Source organism: Camelus ferus, chromosome 29 (assembly GCF_009834535.1).
Source record: "Camelus ferus isolate YT-003-E chromosome 29, BCGSAC_Cfer_1.0, whole genome shotgun sequence".
NCBI lineage: Eukaryota > Metazoa > Chordata > Mammalia > Artiodactyla > Camelidae > Camelus > Camelus ferus.
The window spans coordinates 15,307,994-15,334,577 of record NC_045724.1 but is presented as its reverse complement, the minus strand read 5'-3'; the positions used below and the strand labels follow the sequence as shown (position 1 = coordinate 15,334,577).

Genomic DNA, 26,584 nt, shown 5'->3' with positions numbered 1-26,584 from the left:
CCTTTCAATATTATTACAATATTGTTGGCCATATTCCTTATGCTGTATAATACATCCCTGTGACTTATATATATAAGTTTTGTGCCTCTTAACCCCCTTCACCTATTTCACCCCAACAATGCTACATTTTAATTGTAGTGACTGTATCTCATTTTAATTGAATACGGTGTGTTTAAAAATGTATCACAGCCTCCTGGGCTCAGCCCACCTGTCACCCCCTTTTTCCCTTTCTACTTCCCTTCCTCCCTTCTCTCTTTTCTTCTTCTTCCCTTCCTGCCACTGATCACTTCCTTTCATAAACCCTTATTGTGAATCCATGGGCTGTCTTATTGTGAATCCAAGGTCCTTGGGGATGCAAAGAATAAAAGGCATGGACCCTGCCATCAAGGAGCTTATGGGTGACAGACTTACAAGCTGTTAAAATACTGGGTGATAGTGGAGAAAATGGAACTATACACAAAGTGCAATGGGAGTAGAGTAGCATCTGAACTAGTTAGGAATTTAAAGGAAGCGCAGATATTTGCAAGGTGAACAAGTTGGGGATAGGGACTGACTTCACCAAAGGGAGTAGCATGTGAAGAAGGAAGTCTGCTTGGATAAAGAGTGCAGGAATGTGAATCGCACAGCCCAAACAATGAAGCTATTACTCATCCCAGATGTTTCATAACCTTTAAAGGTGAATATTATGCCTTAATTATTTCTGTACTCCAGGCGCCTTTATAAAGTTGCCATTTGATGTGGTTTCCGACTTTCAGGGAACAATGCTTTCCTCATACTCTTCCTGCATCCAAGGACTAGAACTCAACCCTCAAGAACTAAGTGTACTGAATTTTTGTGGATCACAAAGGATTCTAATATGGCCATTTGTGTATTTAATGACAAAATCTGATTTTTAAGTTTAAAAGGATTCCCTAATTGCATTTTTATCAATAGAAATGTTTATGCCTAAAATGTGTTATTGATTTTTAGACATTTTTATATCATAATATGTCTAATAATAATAAATGCTAATAAATCATGAATGGGCTTTAGAGCAAACAAGCATCCTGTTAATTTACAGATCGGTGTCCTCTCCTAAGATGTGTTGTTTTTCCTTTTCTTTGCCCCTACAATTCTAGCGTACATTCCTACTCCGATTTACTTTGGAGCCGTTATTGACACCACCTGCATGCTCTGGCAACAGGAGTGTGGCGTGCAAGGCTCTTGCTGGGAATACAACGTCACGTCCTTTCGTTTTGTCTACTTTGGTTTGGCAGCCGGCCTCAAATTTGTTGGCTTTGTTTTTATTTTCTTGGCCTGGTACTCCATTAAATACAAGGAGGAAGAAATGCAGAGGCGGAGCTGGAGAGAATTCCCACTGAGCACCGTGAGCGCGGTGGTGGGCCGCACTGCCAGTGCCAGTAAGTGTGCCCGGACTAGGTCCTGCCCGATTTTCAGCACCCAGGGAGAACTCCATGAAGAGACCGGTCTGCAAAAAGGGATCCAATACACAGCGCAGACCTATCCAGGGCCCTTCCCAGAAGCAATAAGTTCCTCCCCAGACCCAGGGCTGGAAGAAAGCTCTGCTGCTCTGCAGCCTCCCTCCTGAAGCTTGAAAGTGGAAGACTTCGCTTTGTTGGTTGAGTTGAATATGGCGACTTGAGAAACACCCGTGCCTTCTTTTCTTTCTTTCTTTTTTTAACCTCTAAAGACACAATCCTCAAACCAACAAAACTCAGTAGACACAGCCACTGTTGATTGAGGGCTGGATACCTCAACAAGACTGAGCCTTCCCCCGCCTTCTCTCCACGAAGGAGGCATTTAGATAGATTTGTTACCATTTCTGAGATGTTCATTTGATGCTCATGCTCCAATGTGGTATCAGGCTGGGTGCGTGGTTAACAGAATCGTGGGACGTGTGATGGCGGTGCGTATCAGTAACATACACTCTGGATGAGGGTGAGCTTGACCGTGACTTTGCATTTACAAATCAAAGTTTCTAGGTACGAACACCTACTGTGAGTTCTGCTACAAAGCACAAATGAATTTGCCTCAACTATGCAATCCGATTGGGAAAATGTAAGTGCAGCGTGTTACTTTTGCTTTTGGAGACTAGAGCAGGTACTAAAAGAGGAAGCTAAACTCTCCCTAAAGTACTGTTAATTGCACTTTAAGCCATAGCAGAGTTACCAATCAGGTAGAGTTGTTCAAACGCTTCAAAGGAACCATGTGCATAGTGTAACAAAGGGAACAGCTACTTCATTTCATTAAAACACATTCTCTTTCAGTCTGTCCACCCCACCATAAAGGGGTTAAAGATGCTACTGAGTCATCAACCTGATAGCTTGAATAGAAACCCCAGGATTCTTTCATCAGAGGCTTTAAAACTAGCATGCTAAATAATATGGCTGGGAACTGTAGTTTGAGATGCATAACAAGGAAAGAAATGGATGGCTTTCTCCTCCAAAGAGAATTGTTGCAGAAATCCTTTGAGCTTTTAAGGGCCCCCTTAAGGGTGGTTAATAGTTGCAACCCTGACACTCAGAAGAGTTGGAAAGAGAAACCCCACAGAAATAAGACTGAGTCTCACCTGATCGTTTTGGTTATACACCTGGAAGTGTGAGCAGCTCTGCAGTTTTCTTTTTTTATGAACAGCAGATTGCTGTGGTTGTTCCTAAAGTGGAGTCCTTTCATCAGGAAAGCTGTGCCTGAGATACAAAAATCACTCTAAACACAGCAGGAGGGAGAAACCTAGCAGCTGGACCTAGATTATGATCCTAAGTAATGACTGAAAATTATTTAACTTGAACTGATTGGTCACACCGAATCCTACTTTATCAGAGTTAGGATGGTTTTACCCCTCCCTTTAATTGCTTCCCACTGTAACCTTCCTGCAGTGGTTCCGAGAGGATTTTTCTCTTCCTGTTGCACTTTGGGTTCATTATCCATCATCCTTTCAGTCCCCACCCCCCGCACATCACTTTGACTTGGATGCCACACAAAATATTTTCCATGTGGTTCTTAAGGTCGATGCCTCCTGACAGCACTGTGGACTGATAGCAAGTTAACTCATGGCCTCTGGCTGCTCAGAAAAAGCATAATGACAACTCAGATTTGGGAGGGACTATGACGTACAGATATCAATGTGATCGTGAACTGTTACCACCAAGGAGCCTAAGCTTACGTCAGGCTGACTTGGGGAACGGTTTCCTCAGCTGGTGGACATTCTCCCTCAGAAGGGATGCAATTGACCCATGATTCAGGCTTTTTGCCCTCCGTGCATGGCTGCACAGGCAGGGTTGTGTGACTATCCCCGGGTTCAAGGTTGTTTTCCTCTCTACCTGGGAATGGCCTTGGTCAGACAGTTCTCTTGGTTGTGTGCGGTTTATGGAGAGAGTAATTGCTGTTAAACTAAGCAATGTCTACAAGGGGTGGAGTCCGTGGTCTCAGGTGACAAGGACGTACTTCCTCTGGAACAGGCTCGTTTGGCTAAGTCATAAGAACCACCGTTGCCTATGGTTACACTGTGTCTGTCCAACTTTGGTCAACGTGGTGTCTGCTGAAGGTCTTCAGAGATACTGCTGATCATCTTCATGTCCACTCTGGGGCCTCAGTGATGCCCTTTACTCTTTGTGGGAGATCTTTGATCCTTCAGAAGAGAAAGTTTCCTTTCATGTTGGAGCTAAAGATACGTAGATTGGGAAAAGGTGGTGTTTTTGTAATTTTACTCTGATCATTTAGATCCTGTATTGAGAGAGTTTTAGTGGGATTGGCCCTTTTTCTTTCTTTCTTTTTTTTTTTTTTTTTTGTAGCCAAGATTGTGTGTTCCAACACTTAGAATTCCTTTCTTCTTGGTAGCACATTGTGGAAAGGAGAGGCTCTTAGAAATCTGGGATAGGAAATGGACTCACTCACCAGGCACAATTGGGGCTTTCCCCTCCCCCACCTTGTCCAGCCATTGTGGACTGAGCGCCACTTCTCTGTCAGGCGCCCTCTTGCCCAGTCACCACCTGCCACTCTGTGCAATCCTTTGGGTTGAGTAGGCCAAAATTCAAAGAAGTTGGCCCAAACTGTACACTGCAATGTTAATATTGCACTTTCTCAAGTATCTGGTGATTATAGATAGCAGATGTATCATTCGTATATTGTTGGTGAATGTAGAATAAGTAGTAAAAATCATGGGGGACTGAAGATTTGAAAAATGTACCAATTAAGAGTTGTCCCCAAAACCCTTTGGGCTCTGGTAGCATCATTGGGATATTACAGTCAACTAAAGTGACCATTTGATAGATGACGCTGTTTAATTGTATATATGAGGTCCTTATATGCTTGGTAACAAATTGGCCATGTTACTTTAGAGTCACAATTCCTACTATAACTCTCTGTGAGCTTAGGCTTCTAGTTGCTTTTTGGAAAGGCCATTTGTTCATTTATAAATTCTGTAGATTAATGTATTATTTGGCTTTAATATGCAAATATAACATCCTTGAGTCTAGCCTATTAATTTAGAAACTCCCAGAGGGTGGAGTGGGCGTTTGTGCACATTACTTTGGTTATCTTCGTTAGCTTGAAATCGTTATCCTTTGCAGGTGGATTTAACTCTTGAAAATAGCCCAAAGTCATTCAGAACTAGGACAGGGGAAAGAAAGGGACACCAGAGAGGAAACATTCAGCGTTAGCTGAATGTTGACTATTTTCAGAGCATTTTGTCAAGCAGTTAATGTACATCACGCACTTTAATCCTCCTAATAACTTTGCAAGGTAGCTATTTTTATTGTTTTTAAAAGAGATCATGAAAACAGGCTCAGAGAGGTAAAGCAAGTTGTTTAGGATTGTACAGAGTGGCCAAGTCAGGGTTCAGATGTCCATTTCTCTGTCTCGTTGCTCACTGCTTACAGTACGTAACATGTACAGTAGTTTCAGTTAACACAGGCAAGGTGTGACTATGAGATAGTGAGGTGCAGCATTTCAGTTTTTGATGCAGGGTTATGTTTCTGAATGTAGGGAAGTTATTATTTCTTCGCGTAAAATAGAAAAAAAAGCTGTAGGAAACATCAAAACTTCATGTTTAGATTTTCAGGGTAAATTTACATGTATTTGGCCAGAAAATTCTCCCTTACTCTTGCATTCTTTGGTGGACTTGGAGTCAGAAAGTTTCTTTTTGGAGCCTGTTTGTTATCAATGACAGGTGCACCAGGGAGAAGCTTCATAGCATGAATGGACCTGAAGCATTTGCAGAAATTCTCTAGTTGTGCCCAGGACTAGCTGGACAGCCTAAGCCTAGGACGGTAGCCAATTACACTTTGTGATTTTGTGTGTACTTAAAACATCGTAAGTGGTACAGAAATATGAATATAACTATTGATATATAGGTTCAAACTGAATATTCTAAGTAGCAGATAGATATCAAAATACTGCATAATCCCAGAATTGCCTAGTCTGCAGGTTTGCTAATCCTGTTATGCAAACTGGGAGCTATCCTTTACACACACATGTGTCTGCACTTCCTCTTTCATAGAGTGGAAGGGAGTGCCATGACTGGCAAGGCAGAGTCAGTGGCCTCACGCACTTTATCTTTTCTGTCTTCTCTCCTTTCCTTGTCTTCTGGGATGCTGCTGGCTGTGTCTGTCCCAGACTCCTTACTACATTGGAATTAGATCTGTGTATATTTGAAGAGGTTATTTTAAGCAGTTCGTTTTCACTCAGGCCTTGGAAGGGTCAAATATGATGAAGACCCTCCCTGGGTATTTGCTTTTGCAACATTAAAAACTAAATGCCCCGGTGCTAAAAGTATTTGATGAAGCATGCTCACCATGAAAATGCACCACTGAATTCACAGCATTTCACCAATAAGGGACTGCATGTGCTTTGCTTTTGGAAATCTGGAGAACTTCTCAGAAAACAAGCACTCATTACATTACAATTAATCCATGAACTTTACGCTGCAAAAATGAAGAGTGTAAGGGGTAATGCTTTTTTCTAATGGAAAACTCAGCGCTTTTGATATTTATTTTAGCAAGAATAATCGGATGCTAAAAATACTTTCAGAGAGGAGGAAAATATTTCAGATAATCTTTTCTTATTTCTTCTCCAAAAAAACCTTACACCCATGTTAGGTGTTTTTTAATGTTGAGGTTTTGAAGGTGTTGTCTCTTTCTGGTATTCCACTATTACATGTTAAAAATTGAAGATCTTATTGAAAACTAAAGTCATTGCAGGGACGTATTAAACCAAAGGGGTGAACAAAAGAAGTTTCAAGTTTGTATGTAGAAATGAAAAAGAAGAATAATTGGTAAGACTTTACAGTGGGCATTTTTCTTAAAATACATACCTCCACCCCAAACTCCAAATATTAATTTAGAAGCATGAAACAGACAGGTCAGCCTCTAACTCTTGAGTTAAAGGAAATGTAATACTGTGTCAGATAAACTGGCGTTAGGATCCTAGTGGAGTGTGTGTTGAGCGTGTGTGTTTTTGTGTGTAGAGGTGTGCTTGTGATGAAAGAGTGTTTTGCATTGTTGCATAAAGGACTTTGATTTTGTGATTTTTAAAATGAATATTTATTTGGAGACCTCTTAGGGTAATTTAAAAGATGTATAGTTTCCTGCGTTTAATGAAATCTATTGTCAATGTACTAATAAACTTTGGTTTACAACCTCTTGAATACTTGATCATTGAAAATTCAGAAAAAAAGTAAAAAAGAATAAAGTGTGTTGGATTGAAATTAGTTTGTCTCTTAGGATTTTTATTGTTTAAAAGATGAAGCAATGATGCCAGTGTGATCTCCCACTGTAAAGACACAGGGGTTTGATGGGAATAAATGGGCCTCAACTTAACTCTGGAAAATGGCAGAAATGAACTCCTTATGTAACTGATAACTCTGCCATGAAGCCAAATGTCCTACATGTAAACAATTAGGACTTTAGTTTTAGGAGCCTGCAGTTGCACATTGTCCACTGTGTCACTTAAAGAGAATAATTTTAAATATTTCACCACTTATCTATTTAAATTCAAACAGAATTTGGGGTGGCAGAACTCTGTGCCTTGCATATGGTTGATGTTAACCAGGATAGGCTGATTTATGCTTAAGTAATGCCAATGCCCAAATCTCAGTGGCTTCATAGCACAAAGGTGTAGTTCTCATTTATAGGACATGTCTATGTGGACCTGTTCCACAGAGTCCCTCAGGGGCCCAGCCTGACAAGGCTCCCCCATCTTGAAGCTACACAATCTGGAACTTTCAGAGTTGGTTTTGGTTGCTAAGATAAGGAAAGTAAGAGCCCAGAGAAAGGTAAAGGGTTTTTTCCTTCCTCAGCCCAAAAGTGACACTTGTCACAATGCATTGGTCTGAACTAGTGCCACATTGTTGCCTAACTGCTAGGATCTTGGAAATGTTGAGGTGGGGGGGGGATGGCAGGTGTTTCATGGCTATTATTCTTGGCCACACAGTTGACCATGATGGATTAAGGATATTTCCAAAGGAGTCCAGCTCATTATTCTAAAACAAGGGAAAGTCTCAAGCATAAAAAAGAATAATTTCCAAAGGAGTAACTATTAAAACTTGGTCAACAAAGCCGTTAAAGACTGCCTTTCCCCAAAGTCTACTGAAAAAGAAGCTACTCATTACTCAAGGGGCCCAGGAACTGGCCTGACACTGGAGGGAGAACTTCTGCTCAGACTCCAACCACGGTGAAAAAGCATTGGATTTTGAGGTCTCCTCTGATGGTCAGCAAAATTTTCTAAGAACATTGGCACCTAAAATTTTTGAGTGAGAGGCAGAAGGAGCTGTGGAAATAACAGACATAAAAAAAAAAAAAAAAAAAAAAAAAACAACAAACCAGCATGACTCAAAGACTGAAGTGCAAAGTGGTTCATTTAGAACCCAGCCGTGAGCACTCTCCAGGTGGAACACAGGGCAACTGGTTTCCGTTTCTCACTCCATCACTCCCTTGCATACACCTATATTAAAAGGTCACAGTGGCCCAAGATACATGGATTATTGGCAGGAGTGTGTGCATCTGTGCTGACTTCTGGGCAAACCTTTACTTTCCTCCATGGCTTTGTGCATTTATAAAGGGAGCCATTTATGCAAAGAGCTAATAGTAACTCCCGCCCAACGCTACCATCTTCTCTTCAACTCTGTGTGCCATTTAAGCAAAAGGATTTCTCTTGAATCTCTTCAGTATCCCACACTTTCAAGGGAGAGGCAGAGCCATTTTGGATATTGTGCCATTTGAAACAGAGGGAAAAAAATTTTCTCTTGAAGAAATGAAGGGAGCAGAAAGGTTAGGAATGTGGCCACTCATCTTCCTTGCTCTAGTCGCAGCTTGGTACAACCTCAGCATTTCAAGAGCTGGTCAAGAGCATCCAGTTCCTTTCTTCTTTTTAAAATTGCCTGCTGGGCAGAGATGGCCTCTGTAGCTTCAGCAAATGGGAGCCAAAAAAAAACCATTTTTAATTGCGCAGAGTCATTAGGAAGCGAGGAGATCAATATTGGGCGCTCACTTTTGAATTTAAATGTCAAAGTTTGATGCAGTTCCAACTCAAAATACCAGCAAAAATCAGTAGAAAGCTGAACCATTCTTTGGTGTGCTGGCATGGCTAAGAGCCTAGGCACTGAAGAAAGAGTGAGCCTGCCATGGATCTGGTTGTTCTAGATGCTTCCTTGTCGAAATGGTCGTGCTGCTACTTTAGAAATCAATGTAAATGGCATCCTTGGGAGCCTTACAGCAGCTTTGCCAGGGCCCGGGTCCCGGCTCCCAGCAAAGAGGTCTCTAGTTGCACTAGCGTGACACCTAATGGTCGCTACGGAAAACACATGCTCTACTGATCCCTCGGCCCTTCTGGTTCCTGGTTTGAGTTGTGGGCTTCTAGCCACCAGACACATTTTAGGGTGGCAAGGCTGATGTTCTCTCCTCTTCTGCTGAAACCTGTTAGTGGTTGGAACGGTTCCACCCTAGCCCTGGGTCACCTGTGCTGTTGGGGCTGGGAAGTGAGGTAACATCGGGGGAGAGGTTTGTGGGGCAAGAATGCAGATTCTGGAGTCCTGGGTTGCCCACCTGTGTGGGGGCCGGATGTGCAGAACCAAAGGTAGACACAGCAGAAAAGTGAGGCAACGCTGAGCACGGAAGACCTCAGCGTCGGTAGCACCCTTTGTCCCCACAGTGCTTTCCCTAACACCGGGCAGCAGGGACACCCTAGTCCCAAAAGGAGAAATCTAACTTTTGAAAGTCATTCTCTCTACCAGCTTCATTCAGCAGCGGGCTTGCTGCTGGGCCCAAGGTGAAGTCCTCAGTGCTGGTGAAGTCTTCAATGACCATGGCATAACTGGGAGGAAGGTGAGCTGACTAGACCAATGCCAACAGTGGGCACATTAGGTGAGTTTCTTGGTCAGAAATGGGGGAAGGAACAAGGTATGAATGTGGCCAGTTATTCTCTCACCTTTGGCCCCAGACACATTGCAAACTGACTATACTTCAATTTAAAAAAAAAATGAATAAAATTCTTTTATAAAGCATTTAAAAATCTTTTTTGGGAGGTCAGCATGTTTGGATATGTCCGGCATGGAGTGGGAGGGTGAAGTCCTCATTCCTTCTCTCTTAACCAAAACTCCCTGCAGATGCTACAATCACAGGAATTTTTTTAAAAAGAAGACTCAGAGGAGCCTCAGGTATTATCTAATTTGGATGTGGCAACTAGGTTTTTGTCTTGCAGGCCAGTAGGAACACCAGTTCAGCAGTGTGGCTAGTCGCTGCCTGGAGAAGCAGCTGGCTGCGCTGGGGGATCTAAGGGCACGGACGCTTGGGATTAACGGAGACGTGTCTCGATGAATCAGCAGTGTCTTTCCGGGGCACATTTTGGGAAAAGAAGCCCATGCGCTATGCATTTGCCATCCTCAATTAGAACCTCGTATCTTATCGTCAAAGAAGCTGTTTTAGAGAGGGCATGTGACTTTCCCAAGTCCATACAGAGATTAAAAACTAGAGTTTGCAGTGAGGTTGATCTTCTGAAATTTCATGTCAATGTTTCTTTCCACTACTCCTTACCAGATGGGCCACCGTGGCCTCTCTTCACTGATGTGGGGTGTGTGTGTGTGTGTGTGCATGTGCGTGTGCATGGATTCAAACAGAGAGAGTAGAAAGGGGCTGGCCCTCACCTCTGCTGAACCTCTTCATCTTCTAAACCCACGGGGCATGTGCAGATGGGAAATCAGCCCAGCCGTCCTGGGCGTCAGCTTCTTTATGGATCAAATGAGACCAACTGGCCAGCCAGTCTCCAAGGGCCCTTGACCTGAAATAGTCTTTCTTGTGCCCCTTACACAGGGTAGCTACTCCAGAAATAGTTATTGAACTAAAGCGGAATTTTCTCCAGGGTAGCAACATTTGGCCTAATCACATTTTACAGGAATGGAACAAGGAGCAGGTCACAGTGATGCAGTGATGTGTCTTTGGACAGCATGGCTATCTTGGATTTTTCTCTTGATGAGATTGGGGTGTTACAGACTGAAGGGCGTCCCCTCGAAGTTTATACGCTGAAGCCTCAATCCCCTGTGTGACTCTACCTGGAGATAAGACCTTTAAAGAGGTAAAGGTAAGTGAGGTCATAAGAGTGGAGCCCTGATCCCATATGACGACTGGTGTTTTTATAAGAAGAGACTCCTGGGATGTGTATGCACAGAGAAAAGGCCATGTGAGGACACGGGAGAAGGTGGCCCTCCGCCCACCGAAGAGAGAGACCCTGGGAGAAACCAAACCCGCTCACACCTCGGCCTTGGACTTCCAGCCTCCAGAACTGGGAGAATAAATTCCCGCTGTGTAAGCCCCAGTCTGTGGTTCTGTAATGGCAGCCCTAGTGAACCAGCGCAGATGGTTTCCTTAACGATCCAAAGATGGAACAGGCAAATCCCAAAGTCCTTTGCTTTTTTCCTTTATTATTAACCTCTGAGCTCTGGACATTTCAAGATTGTTAGCCCCTCTCTCTGAAGGGGAGAAAACTCCTCAGGAGACGTGGTGCAGAAGAAAGTGTGCAGAACTTGTCTGTCAGAAAACATGAGGTCTTAGATGGTGGTGAGGTCCCCAAAGAACCCAAGCTGCATTCTATGGGTCTGTCCTCTTGCTTTTGAAAAACTCCCAGGACTGGATACATATTAGTAGGTTCAATGAAAAATAGAAATGTGGGGTCCCTTGTTCAAAAATGATTGAACATTTCAAGATGGCGATAGTAGAGCATTCAGCTGGCCCAGTGCAGCCGCCCAGGTTGCACACCCAGGCAGCTGCCATGGGGCTGCGTCTGCACATTGCCCTGGACATCATGGAGGCACATCCGTGTTGAAATCATGTTAATTTGAGAATGTTCTATAAGACACTGACTTTGGGTCAGTTTTAACAAATACGGCTAATGTTTAATCATGCAAATTGAGATCAGGACTCAGTTTTACTCGCAAGGAATGGGTGCGTACCACAAAAACTGGGTCAAGTTCATTTCTCTGAAACAGGTAAAGTTTAAACACCTTTTATTTCAAGAAATATTGCTTCTAGACTTTCCTGAAGCCAGAATTGTTCTATAAAAGTATCACAGAATATTACACAAGATTAAAAAAAACACAGTATGCTTCCTAGTAATTTGAAGCCTTTTTACAAAGCACATCATTCACAACCATAAATATGTTTCTTCTGTCATTCAGCCGGTGACACACATTATCTGATAAAGAGCTAGTTAATTTTAACATATGTACAGAGTCTATGATAAAGACTTAAAGTTATCAAAGATTCAACTATAGCATATTAAATTTTCTTTAAAAGAGTTTACCTTAAACACTTAAAGAAAACATAATTTACCTATGCGTTTGAATTCTCTAAAAATAAAATGAAAATTACTATTAAGCTACAAACAAAAAACCTTCTTGGGAAGTTGGCTAGGATACTGATAACTCTTACTGAGGTAATAATCCTTCTGCTGGTATTTAAAAATCTAATACATGACAAGAATATTTTTGAGGATACAAAATTTCGAATGCAGTTTTGCACTATGCCTTAAAAAAATCAGAACTTGTGAAGGCCTTAAAAATAATCATACCACGCACATGTTGTATTTAAATTGTGAAACATTCATGAGTTTGTTTTACTGAAAAAAATTCTTTACATAAATTCAAAACTAAACATAGTTTCTCAACACTTAAGCTTATTAGCCAGGTCAAGAAAACAAAACAAAGATGGGGAAAAAAAAAGTCTTCAGTCCTTTTATCCTGTTAAGAAAATAATAAAAATTTAGAAATCTTAAGCAGATGAACACTTTGAGGCTGGGTGCAGAAAGAGCAGGTAACGTTTATTTTGTTTATTTATTTATTTTTACTGCCAACATCCTTAGCCATGCCTTTCTGCTAAGCAATTTTAGCAAGTCGAGGTAAAACACACGCATCAGTTTCTGGCAGAAGCGCAGAGTGAACAATATGTGATCCGTACTGTGTGTCATCCTGGGGTCCATTTCACTTTGCCACACTGACAGCAGGCAGTCAGACTGTGACAAGCCTGTTAAAAAAAAATAAGACTAACCAAAGAGACGTGGCATTCCAATCTCAAAGTGCAAAATCGCTGAACTAAAAGTGAGGGCATTGAAAAATTCCAGTGGTTAAAAAATGAATCAAAACCACATTACGCAGGCAGTGGGAGGTGGGCTGAAAGGCTCACGGAGGATGTCAAGTTTCAGAAACTCAGAAAGGCACAGTTCTAGCCGTCTTGACTGGATACCATTTATATATGCAGGTCCCTCCCTACAACTTTCAAAAGATAATACTGTTTTAGTACCCCCAAACAAACCAACAAAACCCCACAAATCCACCTTACTCTCGACTCGACTCGACTCAGACGTCGAGTTCCCGTGTGTGTGTGCCGCTCACGTGTGCACTAACTTCGACTGCACGTGTGTACCTGGGGTCATTGGAATGCTGGTTGTCATGATTGCCTTTGCTAGTTTACTAAGAAAAAGTTAAAAAAAAACAATACTGTGTTTAGGGTAAGGTAACATGGCATCTAATCAGAGGAGAGTGGAAAGGAGGCACTGCCTTCTAGACTCTGGAAGCTTCCCCTCCTGTGATTCTTCTCCACCTTGTTTGACATCCTCTCGGTGCTGCTGGAGGAGTCAGGTTGCTCCACGGTGGACACTTGGATCCCATGATGCGTGGAATCAACACCAGAATGCACAGGAAGATGCAGCTGATCTTGCAAAACGTCTTCTTCGGGACGACCGTCCTGGCGAAGTTCCTTCCAGGTCCCCGTGCCTGGGCTGCCCCAGCTCCATCAGGCTGTCGCCGCTGAAATCGGTTTCAACATCATTGATCTCCTCATGCTCCATCCATTGGTCAGTTTTATGATTTCTCCAGTGTTCAGAATTCAAACGACTAACTTCCGGAATGTCATTATTCCATTCAAGTTTACTGTCTGGACTGAATGTTGGTCGGTTCGAATGCAGGGCTGGAAGGTCAGCTGGCAAGGGCAAAGCACGTGCTTCCCCAGCCCTGCGCCTGGGGTCTTCATCCGACTCAGCGGAGGCCACCCTTGCCGGCAGGGGATGCTTGGCAGATGCAGCCAGGAACCCACCACTTCGAGCACTTTTAGTCTCATTTGCTTTATTTTGTTCATGGTGACTGTTCAGCAGTGCAAATTCTCTATCTACATCCTTCAAGTAATTAGTCCAGTCAGCCACACTAGGTCTATAGTTTTGTCTGTCCTCAGAGACACTTCCGTTCATGCTATGTAAATCCTCCAGGCCTTGCCAGGTGACATCTGCAGTGACACGGGGCAGGTTAGCCCTCCCATCCTTCCCACAGCTGTCCTCTGTGAAAAGAGATGAAGGTGGATCGTTAGTGGAGAAAGTATTTCCTATTTACTGGAGATGCAGCTTATATTATTTTTATGGTGCAAATCTGTTCGAAATATGACACTAAAAAGCATATTCCCCTAGTGATTTGTTATCAAGGCATGGCCTTGGATGACAAAAGTGATTAAATGAAAATGAAAATTGGAAAGAGGATGGAAAGAGTGAAAACTTCTACGACTGGGCTCAGGTGGTGCTGGAAGTCACTGGCGTTACCAGTCAGGGGGCTTGTGTGTTACTCCTGGGTTTACTCAGGTCACCTCTGCACCCAGGAAATCGTGTGAGTGACTTTCCCCAAGTCTTGATCCCTCATCTGTCAAGCATGGGAATAGCTGTATGAAAAAAAAACCTTTACTACTTATGGAGCTGCTGGGTGAATGATGGATTTCAAAGTATCTTAATGTAATAGGAAACACTTAGAAAGATATTTTTATTTCATATGCCCCGGCACTCAGCATAAAAACACATTTGCATGCAATTAAGCTCTTCAAATTAAATGGATCTGTTTCTCTGGGTTTTTTTTTTTTTTTTTGCCCTAAAAGTTCTATCCTTTAGATAAATTAATCATTGAGTGGTTTTCACAGCATGCAAACAATACACCAGCTTTCTCTCATATTTTTCTACATCACCAAGATGACTATAGTTCTGTAGGAAACAACATCTTTCCTCCAGATGTGTCCAAGTACCATTTAGAAAGAGATGCCCTCAGTGAAAATGATAAACTACCCACAAAGCAACACAGATTGGCAGGAACAGTCAGCAGAACCACACAAACCCACACCCTCAGTGTAACCAGAAGGCAGAGAATGCTGTAGTCTTCAGAATCACCTGTAAGTGAAAAAGAGATTTAATACGAAATCCCAGTAGAGCTGGGTGTCCCACTTTGGGCACCAGCCCTAGGAAACCAGTGCAGAACAGAGTAGAAGGGATTGAGGATGGAGTCACAGACTGATTTGAAACCATCGCTGGAAAGGATGTCAACCTGAAGGGTAAAATGCTGTGCAGACTCTTGGTAAATTGCGGTACTGACGAGAGAGAGGCTCAGAGGTGCACACGGATTGAGGTGGCAGTCTTAAAATGCATCCCTTCAGGGGGAAAAGCATACAAAGGAAGAGAGGAACATCCTTTGGAAATGGGGTGACAAAGCAAAAAGGAAGCCAAAGAGAGGACATTTCAGGTCCTGTAAGAAAAAAGGAAAAACAAAATATTGGAGGAAACACACAGCCTCTTACAATCCCATCCCCAAATAATAACAAAGTAAGAAAGTAAAAGGAAAGTATACTTGGTGACACTGGCAGAAAAGGAGCCTCTTACACCATGTGTCTTGTAAATACCGGAAGTCCATGAAATCAATGAGCGCAGTCTAAATATAGACACAGTTATTATAAAAGAAAATAGAAAATAAGAATGAAAACTCCGTCATCTTATAAAAACGCCCCTGCCAAAATAAACCACAAAGTGGAGGAAAGCACAACATAACACTGATAAGTGAATTAAATCTTCCCAATCAAGCATCGGAGGATGCGAAAGCCATCTTAAATCAGAAATTAAAGTACGGACCAAGGACCGTGTATCTAGCCAAGCGCTCCTTCAAGTATCAAGGCTACAGAAAAACAGTTCCAGACACGTAAGGGTGCGGAGAACACGGCACATATCAGCTCTTCTAGGACAGTCTTCTAGAGGATGGGTTTCATTCAGCCAAGAGGTCACTGGGGAAACTTCAGCAAAAAGGATGGATGGTGAGCAGTGAAAACATTTGCCAGATTCAGGAGTAAAACAAAGAGAGGGGAAGGGTGAAGAAACAATAAGTACAAAAGTAGAGCTCATGTAGAAATAAAGTAGAAAAAAAATGGGAGAAGGGGAAAAGCTGGAAGAGAGTAAGGTCACTGAGTGTCGTTCACGCGATAGTTGGGAGCCACGGAACACCGTCAAAAATGGACCAGCGAGGTAATAAAGGATCAATGAGAAGCAGGGATTAGGGGCATTAAAAAATATGTAAGTTCAGAGGCAACCAACAGAACAAAATACAAAGCCTACTACATTTCAAAAGTGGGGGAGAAGGGCAACCATCTTTATAAAGAAGGAGCTGTCTATGTAAGATGCAATGGGGGCTGTATCTCAGTGCTAGAGGGGGTTCAATCCCCGGCAAATTTTAATCTCAATTAAAATTAATTAATCAGTTAATTAAAAACCTAATTACCTTCTCCCCCCAAATAAATAATAAGCTAGAAAATATTTTTTAAAAGATGCAATGAGAAATACACAGAAACATAGTAATGAGAGATACTCCGGCCAAGAGAGGTAAAATGGACTCAAAATAAATAAAAATATGGACGATCTCAATATATAATCAGTCAGATAGTTCTCACAAATACATAGCCAATAGTAACATACTCTGAGAACAGAGGTTCCACCTTCTCAAACACACACGGGAATTCACACAATTGGGTTATATATTAGGTCACAAAGACTGCGTAAGTTGCATAAAGTAGAAATATTATAAACAACCCTTTGACAAAATACAATAAAGCTAGAAATTAATACAATTAAAACAACAAAAAAAGCCCTTTAACCTGGAAATGAACAAACCTTCTATTAAACATCTTCTGGACAAAAAGGGAAATACAAATCTAAAATTACAGAATTTCTTAAAAATAATGCTAACGAAAGCACAAGTTAAGACCTTACGATACATTTGAAGCAGTAATTAGAGGAAACTTCATAGCCTCAAAGCACTTTTATCACAAAACGTAAATGAACTGAAGCCCCAAACTCAACAGCTGAAGCAAGAACAACATAAACCAAATGAAAGTGCAAAGAAGGAAGTGATGAAAATGAAAGTAAAATCAGTGAGGTAAAGAACAGAAAAACGACCTATCCATTAATAAGTCAAAATCCTGATTCTTTAAAAAAAAAAGTATCAAACAGTCACTAGCTTTCCTAATTAAGTAAAAGGGGAGAAATTTCAAGTATACAAAATAGAAAATGATGAGGGAGAAATAATCACTGAAACATACAAAACTTAAAACTCAAGCCATTACAGATGCTCTGCTCAGGTCATCTCAGCTTTGAAAATCAAATGAGCGCCCTCAGAACTGGAACTTGTGGGGAGAAGAGCTGTATTAAAATGTAATTAAAACATCCTGCCAGTTCTCAGCGATCAAGGAAACTACCATGCTGAATGGGTTTCTGGCTGACCTACAACTTGCTCCCTGGGAGTGTAGGCACCTCGCCAGGTGCATCTGCCCTGATACATCTGTTTGCTTTTCCCCAGGCTCAGCAGTGCTAGCGAGCCAGCCCTGGGCCACTTGGAGATGAGGACTGTGTGACCGCGCTCCAGTCGTGACTAATGGCTGGCGTCTGGGGCTCCCCTTCCCTGGGTCTCTTCTCTCAGTCACCTCTCAGGGCTCTGTTTTCCTTTCAAGATGCCTCACTAGCACTGTTGGACTTTCCTGTTCAAGGAGCCTGGCCGAGAGATGAGTCAAGGCCAGGGTTTGGGCGGGAGGGGAGGCTGGCTTCCTAAGACAGTGAGGGGACTTGCATTCAGGGCTGTTAGGGGGTGGGTCGGGGCCAGGGCCGCTGTGCATGCTGTGCAGTTTGCACCCTAGACAGGAGTGTGCCATGGGGGGACAGGTAGGCACCAAAACCCAGCAAAAGCCCTGCTAGACAGATCATGCCAACAGGTGGGTAAGTTTTTCCTTGCACCGCAACGACCACCCTGCTCAGGATCAATCTAAGCTCTCAGAGAACATTCATAACTTTGACTTTTCTAACAGAGATTCTTCTCCAGGTGGCCTGTTTCTCGTGTTGCAGAAGAAGAAAATAAGTGCTGAATTTGCAGAACTCTGACATCCTCCCCAAACCGAAGAACGGCACGTACCTTTGTTTAGCTTTAATATACAGGGGGAAGCGAGAGGGGGAAAGGACTCCTCTTTCATCCACTCAACAAAGAAAGGACAGAATGTATATGACCACCTCTCTGCAAGGTGACAGCTTCAAGGAGCACAGGGTGACACCTTATAATTACAGTACAGGATGTGAAGTGCTTTGACAGGGGCAGACATGGTGCTCTAAGAGGCTGGTGAGGGCGTGTGAAGAAAAAAAAAACCCAAGCAAAAGCAATGTGGACGGAAGCATGGTTGTTGAGAGTGGGCACGATGTGATCTGCTGGCTGCAAGGCGTGGGGCAGAAGGGTCAGGAAGCAGCCCCGCCAGCCTGAGGCTGCCAAGAACTGACCGTCTAGCCCACACCACCACCAGACACACACCACGACTGCCAAGAGCTCATCAAAGGACAGCGGCACCAGCTTTCATAGGCGGTGGGAAAAATAAACACCCCATCAACCTGTGCATCCTATCCTATTTTGCAGCACAGAAATAATTACTTGCAACTCAAGCCAACAATTATTTCCTGAGTCATGGGGGTCACTTTCCGGGCCGTGTTCTGACTCTGACCTTGTCCCATTTGGAAAATGACCAGGGTGAATAAGAAAGCATTTGAGCCGCCCCAGCCTCGTGCACCTACCACGCCAAAAAAAAAAAAAAAAAGAAAAAAAAGGAAAAAAGCTGAACAGGAAACAGGCTTGCTTGTAAAAGATCTTCTAAATCAGTCTAAGGATTAATTATTGAAGGTCCACAAAATTGAAGGCAGTTTAAAAACTCTTATTTAGTCAATTTGATACAAGGTGCATTTTCTAGAATACTCTTTTTTAAAAAGAAAAATTTGGGGGGGAGGTAATTAGGTTTGTTTATTTATTAATAAACCAGGACCTCATGCATGCTAAGCACGCGTTCCACAACCAAGCTATATACCCTCTCCGCTAGAATACCCTTGGATTTTCAAATTCCAAATTCTTCAGGTTTGGTTGTAATCTTTTTTCTCAAAGTCTTGTGTCATCAAATTTCATGATTAAAAACCTATTTTAATTAGTTTTCTTAAAAAAAATAAATAAAAATCTGAAAGCATCAAGGCTTCCAAAAATCCCACGAGGGGCGCCTTTCCCTGGAGGGCTGTGGACTGGTGAACTGAGGCAGCAGTGTTTCTGGCAGCTTGCTTAGCAACTATTGTCTTACAGTCCAACAGGATGCCGTGAGCAGGGAGGGCCACACTGAACGCTGCCCCTGAGCATCCAGGGAGAGCCCAGGTGTGACAGGTAAGTGCTCTTGGCTTGATCATTTCCATGGCTATCGGCTGAAAGAGAGTTTACCTCATAGATTATAAAATGGTGGAGGCTAAAAATGCCAGTCATTTTGAGTTACAGAGGCTCTTCAGGTTTGTTGTCCTTTGGTAAGAAATTTAGAAGAAGAAGAAAAAAAAAAGCAACAGGTAACACTAGATCACCCTGCACACACACTTTCACTGGCCCCGTTGTCAGAGAAGGAACTCCATCAACAACTGAAGTTACCAAGGGTGTGCCAGAACGGTCCCAGAAATGATGGCTTTGGCCCCGTTCAGTGGCTGGGGACAGGGATCAGGGACGGGGAGCCCCAGGTCCCTGCCATTTAATTGCAACTGGCGTGCAGTCTTCATCTCCACATTGTCCTGGAAGAACGGCTTGATGGATGCTGTGACTCAGCTCTGACCAGACTTGTGTCTCAGATAAGCTGTTAATAGCCTGTGACCTCTTTCATGACAGAAATCAAAGAGGGCCAGACTGAAAATCCCTGGGCTGCAGAACTGAGTGCATCATAAAATAACTGTAAAGTCAATATCTAGTGTTAAGTCTGCTTAAAATGTCACATTTCAGAAATGTCCTAACGTGACCCCTGAGAAGCAGGCAGAACAGTCCTGGCATATGAGATGTTACCTCGTCCACCCACGTCCCGGGTGAGCCCAGCTTAAGACAGGGTTCTTCTGCTCTGTCCTACATGTGCTAGGGGGTGAAGGACACAGGGTCGATGTCGGGGCACAGCGGGAAAAGGAGAGAAGACAGACAGGAGGGAAGAGGAAAAGAAGAGATACGGAAATGGTTGTCAAGGATCCTCAAAATTCCAGCTGCCTTTGTCTTGTTTGTTTGCTTACGCCTCTCCCATCCCCTTTCCTACACTCATTTTGCTTCTCCTGGACCAATAAACTGCCCTCTAAAAGGAGGAATCGGAGACCAAATCTCAGGAGGCTGGAAGGGTGACTGGGGGCAGCCAGGGTGCCCTGGAGTGGCGATAGTCTGTTTCTCTGAGACAGTGTCAATGCAGATGACGTGGATTAAGTCCAACTTCCTCTGATGGATGTTCTCCCAAGAGGATTCTTGAACTAAGGCATTGATACATCTGTGTCTCAGTTTCCTTGTAGTAAGGTGGTAAGGACAGTCCCCTCCTGCCCCACACAGCATGTTTTTAACAGACCTGCCTGAGGTCTAAGCTCGGAGGAGGAGGTTATTAGCAAGGACCAACACGCCCACCAGGCGTTCTGGGTACCACTCCCTTCCCCGAGAGCACAGACAGGTAAGAGGGATGGGTGGGGGCTGGAAGGGGATAAAAATACCGGGCTGAGGGCCATTCATAAAGGTTTCCTGTGTCAGGTGCTACTGTCTTCGCGCTGTGTTGAGACCTTTCTGTGCATTTGGACTCCAGATGCCCTGACCCCAACCCCTACACCCCCTCTTCAACTACTGCTGCCCGGCAGATTCTTCCGAATCCTATCACCCTTGCTTTTCACCAGCAAAGTTTTTAAGGGCTGTAAACCAGGAAGCTCCTCTTTCTCCTCCAGCTTCAGCCTAGAATGCCCTTAAAATTCCCATCACTCTTCTTGTGATTCTGACGTTGTTTCATAAAATCTCTAGTTTCCACCACGTCTCTCCACCAAATCAACATGTAAGCACCCCTGAGAAAATAATTCTCCCATCTTCTCCCCAGGGCTCCCAATGGTTATTCTGGGGTTTTTCCCCCCTTCACATCATTCCATGCTTAAAAGCACCGTCCAACAAGCAAACAAGCATGGGAGTGAGTAAATGCTCGAGACATCTTGTGATGACAGTAAGCTGATTTAAAAGCAAAATGACAGATCAGTACCCAATGACACAATACGGTGGAGAAGGCTGTTAGAACATGCATGCACCCCAAGCTATGCTCTGGGCCACAAAGTAAGAAACAGAAATTAGTTAAAATGGCTGGATCATGCAATTATTGGGAAAGAAGCTGCCGGGGAGAATAAAAAATGTGAATACCTGTGAAGGTCATAGCTTCCTCCATCTTTATTTCCTGATATAGGAAAATATAAGAGTAATTTATGTTAGCTTTAGAACTCGTCAAACCATCCACTATGTAGTGTTTCATGCACAATGTCTAAATCCTAGAAGGAAACATACTGGGTTAAGTACAGACAGTGCCGGAGTCCAACAGAACTTTTTCTATTAGACAGGTTCAAAATGAGGATTGAAAGCTATAAATAAAAAGGTTTCAGATAAACCATGGAAGAGCTCACGTGAAATATGGGTGGGGGTGAGAGAGGAGAGCCCACTTAAAAGTAGTAAGACAGGTACTTCCAAGAGCCCGTGTAAGTCTCTAATAGTTAATTAAATGTTGGTTATTTTAGACCAAATGCTTGGAAGAAAGGACCAATCATCATTTCCCTCAGGAGTTGCCTCGAAGGTAGACAGGACTACTTGAAGCCTAACGGCTGTAACAGGCCCATCTGGAGGCTCTGTCAGATGTCACTAAGCTGAGCTTCCCTGTCATCAGCACCGAGGCTGCTGTGTTCTTTGGGGGGGAATATCTGGGTGTAATATTTCTAGTGCCTCTAACAATGGTTTCAGTTTCCAGGCCTTAGTGGGCTTTTTTGGAGGGGGGAGGGTAAGATTTGAGGAAAAGGTCAACAGATAAGCAGGGTATCTGCAAAGATGGAAGCTGGGTGGGGTCAGTGACCAAGATGACTTTTGCGGCTGGTGATGAAATCCACTAAGGTGTTAGCTGAAGGGTGGTGACTGACAGCTGCGATGGGAACTCCCACGGGATTTATAATTTCTTATGGGACGCCCAGCTCGAAAGCCTTCAGGGTCCTACAGTGGTGGAAATGACAGGGGTGATGCTGATCATTCAGAATGCCTTTCTCCCACCCCCTCCCATCCCCATCAAGTCACATGGCCCCGGGGAGCTGCCCACTGGTGTTGCTGGCTCTGCAGGGAACCACAGAGACACAGGCTCTTAAGGACACTGGGAAAACCCAGCTGCACACCAGAGGCTTCCTGCAAATCGCTCCCCGCTGCCTGCGGGTCCAGCTCTTTGCCCCTGTGGGTTGGCGGGCTGTGCCGATGCCAATGCCCTCGGCTAGCTTTGGCTTCTCTCCTTCCTTCTATGGACGTCTGGTGTTTACATTTCTATAGGAATTACGAGAAAAGAAGAATTCTCATTAACCTGGCAAGAGCTGGCAGCGATGCTGAAAAGAACTGCCTCTCCGTGAGCCAAAGGAGAAACAAGTGAGTTAAGGCTGCAGACCAGGAAGGGAGTGTCTGGCTGGCTCCATACAGGCCCTCTCAAGCTTTCAGATCTCAAGACAACGACTCGCTCAAACATCGCCAGTTTCAGATGGGAAATACTGGCAAAAGAAATCTAATTACATGTGTCACGAGCAGGGATCCGATTGGGATAGTTCCAAACTCTGATAAGCAGAAATAGGGCATTGTGTGTTTCCATCCAAATTCTCTTAAAAAAAAAAAAAAAAAAGCATATCCTGGTTTACCGAGACAGCATCTTACGATTGCTGACAGCAATGACAAATAGACCCCCCAATGCTTTCATCCCATCTTCCAGTGGATGTTTCTGTCAGCCACTGAGGTTTACTAAGAGAACGCAACGGTAGGACAGATTGGAATGAAACACTCACCAGATCTTTGGGGGGCATAAAAGTTTTCATTAGTGCACCCAGAGCTAAATTTAGAGAACAAAGTGTGTTTGGAATTGCCCGGAGAGTTTCTCCTGTAAATAGACCAAACTGTATGTTTCTACGTCTTCTATGCCCAACTGTGTATTTCAAAGGCAGAAAACTTGACAACAGAAAGAATTTTCCAGGTACGAGAGGGCAACATTCTTTTTTCCTTACCAGCTTCCAGGCCCTTAGGTCTCGGGTTGCACTGCTTATACCCCTGGCAGCTCCTGAGGCCCATGAGTTGCACGTGTAGCTGATTCAAAACGCCCCGCTCCACCGTGTGCACAGTGTTTGTGAGCTGCGGGTGAAGAGGCCGGGACAAGATCTTAAAGCTCGTGTCCTGGTTATTCCATTTTCAATCACCTTCATAAGACGAAAACATAACGACTTACCTGATAAGGATCTGTATTCATGTCAAAATACTCCAAAAAGCCAGTGGCGAACTCGCAGAAGAGAAAATTATGCGTCTCATTAACCGTCCGCAAACACCAGTAGGTGTTATTGTTGGAACTCGTGCAAGCGCAGAAAGAACCCACTGTGATAGGAAAGAAAGACAAAAGGAAAAAAGAATGAAAAAACGGAGCAGCCTCGCCATTCTGACGTCTCCTTACCTTTACACTTTAAAGTTCACATTTTCTTTTTTGTAAGTACTATGTGGGAGGATGTTAAAAATAACTCTATTTACCCCCCTCTGTATACAAATTTGCTGTGAAATTAGGCGAAGATGGAAAAAACAATGGTGATCTACAAAGGTGATTTTAGGCTGAAGGTGAAGGTGACGTTTCAGGCCCGTTAATATGCCTTCCCCTTAACTCTGCGGGGCCCTGGGCTCCAGGACAGGGTGTCTGCCTGGTGAAGGGGAAGGAAAACATCAGGGTTTCTATTTATGGTTATTTTAATCTTTTTTTTTTAAAGGGAAAATTGGTTACTTAATAAAGTGATAGACCTGGTGCCTTAGCTTGTTCTGAACATCAGGTGGTCACGGGGCACAAATGGTCACATATACACACATGCACAGATGCACACATATGTGTACATATGTGTACAGGATCCTAACAGAAACTACTTTTTACAGTGGCTCACTGGGAAAAACATTCTGAAAACCCCTGTGCTAGGACACCAGTATCGTGAGTGCTAGTAATACACTGTATACTAGAAAGAGCATCCAATTTGCTACTGAGATCCCGTCCCCTCTTTGCTTCTCAAAGAGTCAGGGAGCTCCCTAAAATTAAGATCCTTAATAGCAGGAGACCATTTCCCTCACTCACTTTACCACTCCTCATGTCACTAGCACTGAGATACCCAGCGGCAGGCACTCACAAGTTAAACTGACATGCATTGATTTGATCCTGGGCCAGGTGGCTTGCTTGCCTGTTTATTCACCTAATATTTACTGAGCACCTCCCTTGGGTCAGAGGGTTCGGTATCTCACAGACACGGTCTTTTATCTTGAGAAACATACAGTCCAGTGGAAAAGACAAATGTTAAGCAAAAACAAAAGCAAAATAAAGAAAGAAAGAAATAAAAAACCACCCAATGTAATTACAAATGTGGTAAGTCCTATGGAGAAAAAGTATGCTGGAAGAATGTGCAAAGGGGTTTAACCTAGTCTGAGATGTGGGGAGGGTCGCCGGGAGGAGCAACAATACAGTTGAACACTGAAGGGTGAGTAGGTCTGTGATAGGCATAGGGTTTGGAGTGGGCATAGGGTCAAAAGCCTTCTAGGTGGACAGAACAGTATGTGCAAAGGCCCTGAGGCTGGAGGGAGCTTAGGTCACCTGAGGCAGAGAAAAGCTGAGCTGCCAAAGAGGGCGAGAGTGGGAGGAAATAGGACCAGAGCGAGACAGGAACGTGGCACACAGGGCTTTGCGGGATTTGTTAGGGAATTTGCTTTTTATCCTAAAAGAAACATTTGTCATGAAATGACCACTAACTTCTTTGCACAGAGTGGCAAGAGAGGAGTCTGGAGAGGGACGGAGGGTCGGCAGTGGCAGAGGTGAGAAATGGTAATGTCTTGGGGAGGATGGCCTCAGCTCAGATTGGGGGAAGCAGACAGAGGTTTGAGGGACCTTCTATAAGCTGGGAGCAAACTAAACCTCATGTGTCTCAATACTTCATCTTTAAAGGGGCTTACTGGTCCTGGACACAACCAGCTCATCACTTCCTCAGGACCCCTGCTCCTGCTAGTCCCCGTGCCTGTGGCACTGCCCCTCTCACCCATCCTTCCCACCACCCCCTCTTCACATGGTTTCTTCTCTCCACCCCTTAGATTCGGCTTAAATTTCACCTCTTCAGAAAGGCTGGTCATGCCCACCCTCACTAAAAGGGTCCCTTTAAAAAACTCGAACCACACTTTCCTTCACAGCGTTCTTACAACTTGTAATTATTTTATTTATTTCATTTACTTTCTTTCTTTACCCACCTTCGGAATATGTGTCTTGAGGGCAGAGAATGAGGTGTGTCTGGCTCCCTGTGTGTTCATCGTGCTGGGCCCAAGGCCTGATGGAGAACAGACCACCCCCAACCCCCGCAAGCCCAGTGACCCTCAGCCCCCAAAGCTAAACACTACGTCTCAGTTCACTCAGCCTCAACTATGTAAACATTATGTAAACCTAAATGCAAACATGGATGCTGAAATCAAGATGCATCCAAATGGAAAGAGAAGGGAAATGATCTCGAATAGGCCCTAAAGCTCCCCAGGAGTGGTCTGTGGCTTCCTGTGAATCTCCAATCCCAGTTTGAGAAGCACTGACCCAAGTGGTCTCCTGTGATCCCTTCAACTAGAAGATTCGGTGCGGTAGCCACCCCGTGGGACGGCAAGCCTTCCACCAGCGGGGGAGCCACAAGAACTGAGGGATTGCTTCTATGTGGCCTCAGTCGATCCTGTGTGCAGACCACTAAGGCAAATATGAGCACCCCCCTAAAAGTGCATGATGGTTATCACTCCACACCCCAGCGACTCTGTGTAAAACCCAACATCGTGCAGTCCCTGTAATTCTGCAAGCACAGGGCTGGGTATTGAAGGGGACTGAGAAGAAGCAGGACACAGTCCCTGCATATAAGGAGTTTTGACTTCCTTCTATTATATGTAGAGTCTGCACTTGAAATAAAGCAGGAACGGATATATTTGGGGCCAAACTGTCCATCTGTTTATTGAGTTATTTGGTGACAGAGTAGTCTTGTGGGGCCAGACTCTGTCAGGGGCTGGGTCCGGTGGGAAATATCACTGGGAAGAAAACCTCGGAGAGCTTGGCATTTTCAAACAAAATACCAAAAAAAGAATTTCTAAAGAAAAAAAGTAATTTGGGGGCAGGGGTGGTGAATATAGCTCAGTGGCAGAGCACAGTGCCTAGCATGCATGAAGTCCCGGGTTCAATCCCCAGTACCTTCATTAAATAAATAAACCTAATTACCCCCATGTTTCCAAAAAATTTTTTTAAACAAAGGTGAATTTTGGGCAAAATGATTCTAGTTGTCAGTATAGGAAATGACACGATGCTTTCCTCTGGAATCTTTCTAGACTCCTGGTTAGGGGCTGCTGAATTCCTAGCTTAAGTCACGGTGCATGAGCTGCTGTGCAGGGAGCGGCGCTGGGATCTCGGGCCACTCACGGTTCCAGAATGGGGCCGTCTGCCAGTGGTTGTTGTCGTGTGTGAAGCAGGTGAGGCCGGGGAGGCTGCACTCCTCGCCTTTCCGCTGCCGCTTCCTCTCCTTCCTCTCTTTCTTCCTCCTGCGGTTCTCCTTGAAAAGCTGCAGTTTGCTGTCGACTTCTTGAGCGGCTTCTCTGTTCCAACAGAAGGGATGTTTTAATGATCAGAAAGTTCCTTTCTCCATGAAATATAGGACTCAGATTCATAGATACTAATGACTGTAT

General features: G+C 43.9%; 2 protein-coding genes across 10 annotated transcripts in view; one reads left to right on the top strand and one right to left on the bottom strand.

Annotated features, from left to right (window-relative positions):
* SLCO5A1 (solute carrier organic anion transporter family member 5A1) overlaps positions 1-6,700 on the top strand; it is a 108,065-nt gene extending 101,365 nt beyond the window's left edge. For both annotated transcript variants that reach the window (XM_006193729.3, XM_032469905.1), the window contains one exon: positions 1,119-6,700. In XM_006193729.3, coding sequence (XP_006193791.1) covers positions 1,119-1,588 — 470 coding nt within the window. In that variant the 3' untranslated portion in view covers positions 1,589-6,700. The remainder of the gene's footprint in view (positions 1-1,118) is intronic.
* A 6,932-nt stretch (positions 6,701-13,632) lies between these two features.
* Positions 13,633-26,584, bottom strand: part of SULF1 (sulfatase 1) — a 148,957-nt gene continuing 136,005 nt past the window's right edge. For all 8 annotated transcript variants that reach the window (XM_032470251.1, XM_032470249.1, XM_032470254.1 and 5 more), the window contains 5 exons: positions 26,322-26,494; positions 23,103-23,245; positions 22,885-23,008; positions 21,014-21,047; positions 13,633-13,811 (listed from right to left, as the gene is read on the bottom strand). In XM_032470251.1, the coding sequence (XP_032326142.1) occupies positions 13,781-13,811; positions 21,014-21,047; positions 22,885-23,008; positions 23,103-23,245; positions 26,322-26,494 (505 nt within the window). In that variant the 3' untranslated portion in view covers positions 13,633-13,780. The remainder of the gene's footprint in view (positions 13,812-21,013; positions 21,048-22,884; positions 23,009-23,102; positions 23,246-26,321; positions 26,495-26,584) is intronic.